Source organism: Glycine soja, chromosome 11, assembly GCF_004193775.1.
Source record: "Glycine soja cultivar W05 chromosome 11, ASM419377v2, whole genome shotgun sequence".
In the NCBI taxonomy this organism is placed as follows: Eukaryota; Viridiplantae; Streptophyta; class Magnoliopsida; order Fabales; family Fabaceae; genus Glycine; species Glycine soja.
This window is the reverse complement of record NC_041012.1, coordinates 16,248,997-16,260,617: the sequence shown is the minus strand read 5'-3', so window position 1 is coordinate 16,260,617 and position 11,621 is coordinate 16,248,997. Positions and strand designations below refer to the sequence as shown.

At 32.6% G+C, this 11,621-nt stretch overlaps 2 protein-coding genes across 2 annotated transcripts; one reads left to right on the top strand and one right to left on the bottom strand.

Moving 5' to 3' along the window:
* Positions 1 to 77: 77 nt before the first annotated feature.
* LOC114376410 (putative low molecular weight protein-tyrosine-phosphatase slr0328) lies at positions 78 to 3,192 on the bottom strand. The gene is made up of 5 exons (XM_028334509.1): positions 2,836 to 3,192; positions 2,246 to 2,381; positions 1,839 to 1,906; positions 1,675 to 1,761; positions 78 to 345 (listed from the first exon to the last, which is right to left on the bottom strand). The coding sequence occupies exons 1-5, from the start codon at positions 3,010 to 3,012 to the stop codon at positions 265 to 267; spliced, it is 549 nt and encodes a 182-aa protein (XP_028190310.1). The 5' UTR covers positions 3,013 to 3,192; the 3' UTR covers positions 78 to 264.
* A 3,530-nt stretch (positions 3,193 to 6,722) lies between these two features.
* On the top strand, positions 6,723 to 10,734 carry LOC114375604 (serine/threonine-protein kinase D6PKL1-like). The gene is made up of 2 exons (XM_028333433.1): positions 6,723 to 7,336; positions 9,816 to 10,734. Exons 1-2 carry the CDS (start codon positions 6,813 to 6,815, stop codon positions 10,615 to 10,617), a joined length of 1,326 nt encoding a protein of 441 aa, XP_028189234.1. The 5' UTR covers positions 6,723 to 6,812; the 3' UTR covers positions 10,618 to 10,734.
* Positions 10,735 to 11,621: the final 887 nt, after the last annotated feature.

Sequence of the window (11,621 nt, the reverse complement as noted above, 5' to 3'; positions counted from 1 at the left end):
GCATGAACTTTTTGTACGTGGTATGCCTACTTTTTTTGAAACATTTCCGGTTGTTTTGGTAGATGGGGACGGAATTGTTAGGGCCGAACTTATGACTCCAATTGTAAGATAAGCATGGCAAGAAGTTTCGAAATTCCATATACATATATATCGTGGGTTCAGTGTAGTGTACCACCGAAACATGAAGGTACTTCGACATCTATGAAAACCAATGATTTTATGACTTCACCACAGGATTGGATGTTTTGGCTATTAATAAAGGTATTAGGATTCTTGTACATGTTTGTTTTCTGCCAAAATGGTTTCCAGTAATGATCCGCAAGCATCTTCAAGCAAATCCAACACCTGCCAGTGCCAACATAATGATGATAAGCAGCACCAACCAGAGCAAAGAATTGTTCTGTACAACACAATAGTGTTTTATATCTTTTAAAATTTAAAATAGGTGGATTTCCTGCATCATCAACAATTTGAGACTAGACGCACGTATTCTGACCAAATTAGTCCCTGAAAATTTTCCATATTTTGGTTTTTGTTTCTGACCTTAAAAGCATTGATTTAGTCCCAATATTTTTGGAAATAGCCAAACAAGACGAAAATGCGTTAGCTTTAGAGATTAAAGTGTGAGTATTTTAAAAAAATACAGGGATGAAAAACTATTGATTTTAAAAGATGGGGACAAAAACCAAAACTTGAAAATTTTCAGGGACGAAATACACCAAACATTAACCCTATATTATGTCTTGAATTGGCATATTTTTTTCAAGTCACTGAGACATCCTGTTTGTTGGTGCCAAAAGATGCAAATACAAAACTGTTTCAATTTAAGATGTCCTGAAGCAGGTCTTATTTGAGAGAAACTGGAAGCATGACATAAGCTGAACTTCTCACATGTCAAATATGTGCATTAATAACCAAGTCGTTGGTCCGAGTAATACTGGACTCGGTCCCCTAAAGCAAGGTCTTGGATTTGAGCCTTGTGCATGGAAGAAACTAGGTTGGGAGGGAAAAATCCCACTAAAGATGGCCAGTCAAGTTTTCTGACGAAAATTAGTCATTGGCAAAACCAATGGATACTCCATACCAATAACATGTTTACAAAAAAAAATTAAAAAATATGTGCATTAATATATGCCAAATATGTAATTCAACGACACAGGAAATTGTATCTTCAAAGGCACTAACTAAGAAGAATTGATTTCAGTCAGGCAATCTGATACTGCTTCAATGACTTTATCCACCATTATCATGTAACTTAGGCGGTAGGCCCATATGTGTTTCTTCACTTGATAACTTAAACCACGTAGTCTAAATAAAGTTCATTATTTGCAACCCCTAGTGTTCTAATAACAAAGGTAAATTTCAGTGCAAAGTATGTGGATATGGGCACTGTCTATACTTCAACCTAAGGGGCTATTGCATAAGGTGGTATATATTAGACATATAGTATAAAACCGGTTTGGGGCCTTTTCACTCGACAGTTTATGCTATTGGGATGGTTTCAGCCCTCAATTCCACCTAGACATGTCCATATAATGCTTTTTTTTCCCAAGTGATTTAATCAAGTAGTATTATCATTCAAAACTATCATAGAACTGGGAAGCAACACTCTACTTCAACCTACAAAATGCACCAAGTGCCAACCCATAACATAACCTAACATGAATAGCATACCTTCTCAAACCCTTGATGTCCACCATAATAAGGATCCGGGACTTCACTTTCATCATGCTTCTTACAATACGAGCACATCAACTTAACCTGCATCATCACCATCACAGTTAGACCAATAAGTATGTAAATCAAAAGCTCAAAAAGAAGAAAAACCTTGCTCCAACCTTTTTATGTGAATCATCCGGTAGAGAATGTCTACCTTTCCACCTATTAAAGGCCTCCAATATGTCCTCTAAAGCATACAACAAAAAGTCCATTAGCAACCAAACACACATAAACAAGATGAACTGAGTCAATCATAAACATTCCATCCAGCTTCTTTAGAAAAAATTCTCTACTTATAGGTGAAAAAATAAGATAAAATGATCTAAGCTTCAACCATAAACTAAAATCAACTTACGCACTTTATTACTTTTGTATAAGTGCTTTCATTTAACTCCTCCAATAGCTCAAATGCATAAGTTGATTTTAACTTACACGAGAAACTCAATTCACTTTCCCTTCTTATTTTCTTCTCTGCTAAGTACTTACACAGAAGTCTGTCACATCATAATAAATAACCAAACACTACCTTTGTTCTGTTTGTCCATCGCAAGAATGAGGTCAAAGTCAACGAAATCAGAGGGCTTGATTGGCCTCGAAATAGAAGTTATCAGAATCCCACGCCTCTTTGAAGCTGCCCTCATTCTCGGATCCGCTTCATTTCCCTTCAAAAATCACCACCATCCCCCCATTATTCAATCCAAATAATATAGACAGTCATTCATTTCCATCCGTAAAGCATTATTTTTTCTTTTTTAAATTTCCTCGTGAATTTTATAGGAAAATATTTCACGATTTGCTGTCATTCATCAAATATAGATTCAGCAACAATGGAAATTCTGTTTTTTTACAGAATTATGCATGCATCTAAAAGTCCTTTAATAAATAATATACACACAAAATCCAACCACAAACAGGCATATATGATAGTAAGTTTTTAATAGCTATCTTAAGAATCATTGCAATGAGATTTCTGAATGATGGACCGTGTAAAAACTTTACACATTCCTGTTAAACTAAAAAAAGTGAAATCCCATCATAATTTTTCTTTTAAAAAAATGATCTTTTTGGATGAAATGACATAAGGGTGTTTGTTTATAGATAAATAAATAAACCCACCTCGTGGTAATTGATGGTGCCAGCGGAATCGATTTTGAACTTCGAATTGAGGCCACTTTCGTTGACTAAGTCAGTGAAGACTCCTTCGGCAGCGGGGCTTCTGCAGATGTTGCCGAGGCACACGAAGAGAACGGAAAACGGCTTCGTTTCGGTGTCTGTGACGGAGGGTGAAGCCATTGACGCGCGAATCGAAGAAGAGAAACGGATTTTGCAGGAAATGGCAAAAGGGGTTGTTGGGTTTCGGTTTCTCAGAGTTAATAACTTTGCAGTTTGCGAAGAAGAAGAAGAGAGCTTCGGGTTTGGTGAGAGGAGGAGGAGTTGGGAACAGTGACAAAATGGTAAATTAATGACCCTCAGTATTATTGGCTTACATAAAGGTTAACTTGACATAAGAACATATTTAAAAGTTTGTTTAAAAATATTTTAATTAATTAATTATCTTAAAATTTAATGAAATATTAATTAAAAAAAGAAATTTATAAAGTCTTGGTATAAGTAATGCAAAGGACGTGGAAAGGTGAAATAAGTACAGATTACAGTACAACTTAAAAATACTTTTATTTTGTATTTATTATTTTATAAGAATATGAAGAATTTTTTTAAAAAAATATTTAATAATAATAATAATTATCATTATTATTATTACTTAAATTTGACATAAGCTGTTGGATTCATTCTCATCCTTACTCACACGACATTGTCCTCGAATTTGACGTCAGAGGAGCAACACTACATGCTTCACCCCCAACCAATTTTGGTTTGAGAGTTGATACGATCTCAAGAAAGAAACCCCCAATGGAAATTATTCTCTTGTTTGAGGTAGTATTTGAGGGATAAAAATGTTCACGAGAAATTATTGGAAGACCATAAGTTATCAAATAAATTTTAAAGGACTGAAATTTAAAATATAAAGAAATTAAAGGACTAAAAACTTAATTACACTTATTTTATTTGATGATTATAATGTTTTTATTTTATTTTAATAGCTTTTTGAGGGATGTTTTTTTATTAGATATCACTATGTCCCCTAGCCCATTGAGAAGATCAATTTTTTTGCGATTTAATTTGGGTCAATTTTTGTAATTTGAAAATTTTGCTAGTAAATATAAAAAAATACTTAATAAGTTTGTTATTAATTGGATAAAAATTGAATAAAAATTAGTTCGACAATTGACGGTATAAATGGATGACAAAATTTTCAACAATTAAACTAAAATAAAATAGTAATTATTTGAATAATACTTGAATAATAAACTATTTGACTTAAAGTAAGCAATAATAATTTTCATGTTTAGTTCGTGAGTTCCTACTTAGGTCTTAGGGTTTCACTTTCATCGGGGATGAGAGGTTAAAGGTTAAATGTTTTTTAGATTTAAGTCCAAAGTGTTATTGTTTACTCGTTTACTTTGATACTTATAATAATAGTAGTACATTAACATTCACAGTTCAATTTGGTTTGGTTCGCTTTTCACATGTCAAACCGCAAACCAAACCAAACTATGCGATTTGGAAAAAAAGAAAAACAAACCAAATCAATGACCATTAATTTTTCGATAGTTTTTGGTTTTTTGGATTGGTTTTCAGTTTTATACTTAATTTGATTTAGTTCTGACCACACCTGATATTCAGTCAGACATTAATTTTGTGTCTAAATTCTTTTTACATATGATGGAAATTAAACATGATATTCTCGTTAAATAGATTATTCACAAATATTTAAACAAAATAGAATTTTACATAACTATATCAATCTTTTGAAATATTTGTTGAGAGATGTTTGATAAATAAACAATTTTTAAAATTATTTTTATCTAAACACATGCTTAACTGTATGATAAGGCAGTTCCGCAATTGGTAATACATTATTTTTCTAAAGTATTATTGTCTCAGCTTTTTTTTTTTTTATAAAAAAAGTGTTTAGTTTTAATACGTAAAAAAATTATATTGTTCGTAAATAAGAAATTATTTAGAGAATGATTTTTAAATCATTATTTTAAAAGTCGATAAACTTATCATATATAATTAGATGATCATGTATAAAATATCTATACTACTATTATATTTTAATTAAATTATTTTTTTAATTTAAAGAAAAAAGTTAAATAATAATTGAAATTTCAATTTATATTTTTTTGATGGAAAATTTTAATTTATATTAAAAAAACATAGAAAGTATTTAATATCCTACTGGTGTGAATAATTCAAACATATCTAAATAGGCAAGCCTAATTTATCACAACATTTTTGTAAAAATAGTTTAAAAAGAGAAATGTAGTAAGAAACCTTCTAACACACTCTTTTCAACACATTTTTTCTTTTTTTAAATTTATTCAACTTTTGATTTTGAGATCAGCTGCTTGTAAATGAACTTGAAGATACTATACAATATTGCTATTTCATCCTGCTTCCTGCACATGAGATGAAAGAATGATACTGCATTACATTTACATGTACAGCTTAATTACTCCACGTTTTAACTTCGCTCACCTAACATTTACAGGCATATGAAATGAGCAATAGCAGCATTTTCAAATTTTTGTATTGACCATCTGTATTTTGACAACAGTGTCGTCGTATTTGTGCTGAAAACATAGATAAGATAATGTTCAACAGTGTCGTACCATTTATTCCGCACACTATTTATTTCTTAGTGGGACTCTGTCTCTTCCTTATATGTCCATGTATTGTAACTGATAAATTCAAATTAAAGAATGCAACTTATTTGGTATTTGCTCTTTGCTCTTTGCTCTGCATTGAATTTACACATTTTAGCCTTTTGGTCACTCAATCTCAAACAACCATTTCTCCCTTTGATATCATGCAATTGCATAACTGCCTCATCTTCACTCACACTGTAGTAAGAAAGATGCTAATTAAATGTCAACAAAGCAGGTGGTTGCTTTTTGCACTACCTTTTTCCGTTAATTATACTGTGGCTAAAAATATACATTTGATACATCATCTTAACTTTGGATTTCAATTTGATTGTTTTATCTTTAAAAAGTTTAATTTTGGTATGTTAAAGTATTTTTATTGGATTAAGTTGATCCTTCGTCAATTTTTTGTCCTAGTATTATTAATTTTGTCCAATATAAGAAACGTCATTGTGGCATCTTACATACTCAGTACAGTAAAACATCAAAAAGATTAATTTAGTCGACTTTAGATTGTTTTGTACAACGGTAATCCAGAAAAGATAAATAAAAGAATTGTGAGACTTACGCATTTTTGTTTTAACTCACGAGCGATGTCGTGATAAAATAAAATGGAGAACACTTTTTTCCACTTTACCAAAAGTAAAACCTATTTTCTTTATTTTTCTCTTACTTATGCCTATTCACTTTATTTCTTTCCCATTTACCAAATTGGGTGTAAAAGAAATAACTTTCATGAGTGTTAAAAATTAACTTTCATTCTTTTCTAGGAGACCTTCTTCTATCCCTCTGGATCCTCCAGGACTTGAGTCATGAGCCCCTCCATACTCTCAACGTCGTCATTTGTCTTAACCTTTTTCGTATGTCATTTAAGAGGATCGTCATCTTCAGGGGACAAAGTCTCCAAAATCCTAGTAAAGCACTTGTCTCTCTTCTCAATATAAAAAAATAGATATATGTCGATCAAGGCATATAACAAACATAAATCAATGTTTGAAATTAGCTATTAAAACTAAAATTACATATATTTTAAAAATAAAAGAGAAAATATTTTAATTAAAAATAGTTTAAAATCACAATTTTTTTTATAAATGAGAATGAAATGTCTCAGCTAAGAGATAGATGCTATAATCACAAATTAAAAAAAAAAAAAAATGAAAAGACGCAAAGTTACGTTTGAAAGTGGTCCAAGCCCAAGTGAGTTACCCGCGTGGGTTTAAAATCCAAAAAACACGCAGCATTCACTACTAGTCACAGTTACCCCTGCTCCCTTCTCAGCACCTGACACACTTCTGCGTCCTCTTTTCCTTATTCCCCAAAACCATGGAAGACACTACAACAACGGAGGATCTTACCGACGACCTCCATAGCCTCAGCTTCACTTCCACCACCACCACCACCACCACCGCTGAAATCAAACGCAGCACAAGCTTCAGCTCCTCCACCACCACCACCACCACCACCATAATAACCCCCTCAACCTCCTCCCACTTCAAGCCCCACCGCCCCCTCTCCCTCTCCCTCTCCGACCTCCGCTTCACGCGCCGCCTCGGCTCCGGCGACATGAGCGCCGTCTACCTCGCCGTGCCCAAGGAAGGTAACGACGGCGCGGTGTTCGCGGCGAAGGTGATGGAGAAGGAGGACTTGGCGAGAAGGAACAAGGAAGGGAGGGCGAGGACAGAGAGGGAAATTCTTGAAATGTTGGATCATCCTTTTCTTCCCACGCTCTACGCCTCCATCCACACGCCTAAGTGGCTCTGTTTCTTGACGCTGTTCTGCCCCGGCGGTGACTTGCACGTCCTCCGCCAGCGATTCCCCAACAAACGCTTCCTCGAATCCGCCGTCAGGTGCGCACGCCGTTAGTTTTCTTCATATCAAATCATTGCTTTCTTTTTCTCGGGGAATGATCCTGTGTGGGCGCCGTGTTTCACTATTATTCTTCTGACAAATGCTAATCACTACCTCAAACCATTGCTTAAGATATCCCGTAAAAAATAATTTTGTTTATTACAAAATGTTACTACTAAATCATTTTCTTTTTAAATAATTAAATTCATTTCCAAAAATATAATATAATAATAAATTGATATCTAAAAGATAAAAAATATAAATTTAATTAATATTTAATTTGTCATGTAAAATTTGTTATATTTTTTACACATTTAAAATTAAATTTATTTTTTTCAAAATCAATTTATTATTGTCTTTTACTTTGAATTTCACTATTTATCAATTTTTTTTACAATGAAGGCAACACAGCTTCAAACCTATAAGTTTATATATAACATCATACATTTTATTTCAACCTAGGAGATTAGCATGTTTAGTTTTTTTTTTTTTTTTACCGTAATTTCTATTGTATTGTCATGTATTTTTTTTTAAGAAATTTTAACTTTATCGATCTTTGTGTGTATAACCTATAATTTCTTATATGCTCATGTCATAAGATAATTATCATGGGATTAAGACTGCCGTTAACTTTTTCTTTTAAGACTGGACTAGACTATTTATTAGTAGTTAACAAGACTTTTTTATTAGAATGTACTGAAATTTAACTAATACTAGTAGTAATAGTATTATTAAAGTGTATGTACCAACAAAATATTAAAGTGTGTTAGTAGAATTAAGGATGTGATAGTGACTTTTAATTGAGATGATTTGCTTATGCATTCCACGTAAAATTACTTCCGAAGTACTCAAAATGACAACCCACTATGGTGAGTTCAATTTTTGTGAGAAGTTGTGTTTTGTGTGTGCTATTATAAACTTTGTGGTACCCATAAGATGTGCATGATTACCTTCCAGGTGATAGATTAATTTGACTAGAGAGATTTTTTTTAATGTAAAGTTTTGAGGTTTGTGGGGACTACGCCGAGTTTTGAACCTGAAAAAAGTTAAAAGTTTATAGCATTTTTCTTTAGAGAGAATCTACCCAGATGACGAATCTTCTTACTCTCTGTATATTTGGAATTATGGATTATGGAGTTGAGAGATACTCGACTACAGGGAGATAAAATATTTTAAACTTGATTCCATAATTTGTTGCCTGATTTCTGGATTTTATTTTCTAAGAATAATAAATTAAATGTGAGACAATTCTTCCGGTGGTCCCTATTGTGGGATTCAAATCCCCTCACCCAGGCCAGGGCCACGGGAATATGCCGTTTTTCAAATTAAATCTGTTTTTAGAATATAAATGAATAATTAATTTGTTTATTTTTCTCTAACGTAATGTATTTTTTTATTTTTATTTTACTTTTCCCCTCATATGTTTCTGCTTTATGATCATATAAAGAAAATTGATGGTGATAACTTGTCTGTTTGGTGTGAGCCTTCAAAAGATTCCTATGCATGTCAATTAGTTTTTTTTTTTTTTCCCCTATCCCCTTCCCCTCATTGAGCACGCTTTTATGTCATAAAAACACACCACAGACAAATTGAAACAAAAGCTGAATCATTCAGAGACATGTTCAACTACCCCAGATTTTTCTTCTGGGTGAAACGAAAAAATGCTTGGTAAGTTGCTACCTTTGCATGAAGAGTCACTTTACTAACCGCTTTTGTTTTCTTGTCATTATTCGCACGTCTCACTCTCGCATGAACCATAAGACTTTTTTAAATCAACTTTTGACACGCATATGGCTGTGTCGTTGACATTTCTTATTTTCTTCTTCCTACATGGAAATTATCAATGTTGTCTCATACATGTCGCACAACATATATGCCAAGTTCTAAGGCAAAACCATATCTTGCCTTACAAACAAACAAAACTTCTGATTCGTCAATTCAACAAACATTCTTACTCAACAAAAAGAATATTAATTATAACTAAAATTATGAAGAGACTAGGGGAAGGGAGACACTAATAAAAAAATATTTCAAATAATAAAAAAATGTAGAAGTTAAATTCAGTTAATACAAAAATAGCAGAATAAAAAAATTAATAATATAAAAGTAGTGGGAAGTTAATATAAGTTAAAAAAAATTGAAATTTAAAAAGTAGTTTAAGAATAAAAATGTCCAATAAAATATGTACATTAAATGAGATGATTTTCATTATTAATAGTTATAGATATAGATAAAACAAGTTTATTAAAATACTTGCTCTAAACTCCAAGAAATTAATCGAGTAGTGGAGCAAATCAGGTTCTTATATCTAACACGTTGCATATTTGAGGTCTTATTCGTGTTTTTGAAGCAAGGTAAATGTGAATATTTGTACCTTAAGAAATGCTTGCATCACACTAGCTACATTGCCCTTAATTAATTAAATATACATAGCAAGGTTTTAGCAAGGTTCTAACACATAGCAAGGTTTTATTACAGATTTTATGCATCGGAAGTGTTGTTGGCACTTGAATACTTACACATGTTGGGGGTAATCTACCGCGACCTGAAGCCGGAAAACGTGTTAATCCGATCAGATGGCCACATAATGCTCACAGACTTCGACCTTTCCTTAAAATGCGACGATTCCACATCAACGGCACAAATCATCTCCGATCAAAAAACCCTTCCCACAGTCCCACGCAACAATTCCCACGTGGAACCCGCACGTGCCACCTCTTCTTCATGCATGATCTCCAACTGCATAGTCCCAACGGCATCGTGCTTCAACCCAAAACGCAGCCGAAAAAAGAAACAAACACATTTTAACGGGCCCACCTTCGTGGCCGAACCCGTTAACGTCCGGTCCATGTCGTTCGTGGGGACCCACGAGTACTTGGCGCCGGAGATCGTGTCCGGTGAGGGACATGGTAGCGCCGTGGACTGGTGGACGTTGGGAATATTCATGTTTGAACTGTTTTATGGTGTGACACCATTCAAGGGCATGGACCACGAGCTAACCCTAGCGAACGTTGTGGCTCGGGCCCTCGAGTTCCCGAAGGAACCCGCGGCTTCCGCCGCCATGAAAGACCTTATTTCGCAGCTGCTGGTTAAGGACCCGGCGAAGAGGCTGGGGTCGGTGATGGGGGCTTCGGCCATCAAGCAGCACCCGTTTTTTCAAGGCGTGAATTGGGCGTTGCTGAGGTGTACGCCTCCACCCTTTGTACCCCCTCCTAGTAGTGCGAATGCTGTATATGATGATCATGAAAGTTGTCCTGAGATTTTCATTGACTGTTTTTAATGGAAAGGAAATTTCAGCCATATATGATACCTTCATAAAACTGTTTTGTTATTATTATTATGGAATGGTGCATGTGTATCCCTATTTCTATTAGGTTAAATTTAATATTTTTTGTAATTTTTACCATGCTAAAATTAATATATCTCATTCTAATGTATGTGAATATTAGTTTGAGGTAAATTTTTTTTTTCTAATTCAATTCATTTTTATTATGTTATTGATTTTTGTTGTGTTAAATTTAATATATTGTAACGATTTTTCTTATTGTAACTAAATAGTATAATTACTTAATAAAATAAATTATTAAAAAATAATTAAGAAATCGCAATGTGAACTTGAATGTTATAAATAATTTTTATGCTTTTACTATTTATCATCATTTGTAATAAAAATTATAAATAAATAATATAATTGTATATATATATTTTTTCTAACTCAATAAATTCTCACAAATATCTCTTATTACTTTTCAAAAATTGTTTCTCTATTATTAATTGTTAGTACTTCTTTTTTTTTTATATTTAATAACCTCTTTTTTTCACATATTTTTAACAAAATAGCATAAATTGCTAAATTACTTTAGGACACATAAAATTCTTGGATGAATTTAAACATGATTAATGTGATTAATGTTTTAAAGAAGAATAATGGGTGATGAGGAGCTTTATAATTCCCCATGGTCAATTCATATTCTAAGTATCATTTTTTTTATAAGTGCGTTGGATATATTGTAAAATATTTATTGACTATTAATCATTATTATGTTTCTAATTTAGATCATGATTCTTCTTACATGTTTAGATGTATTATCCAAAACTAATTAGATAATATAGGAATTCAAATTTAAATGCAATAAGATAACATAGAAATTTAAATTCAAATGCAATAAGATAACATGTACCAACGTAGCAATTTAAATAAGATAAGTAATGAAATCAATAATTAATTTTTTTATCCTATATATCCTTTTTTTTTCTTTTTTTAATTGTAAAACTTTTTCATCA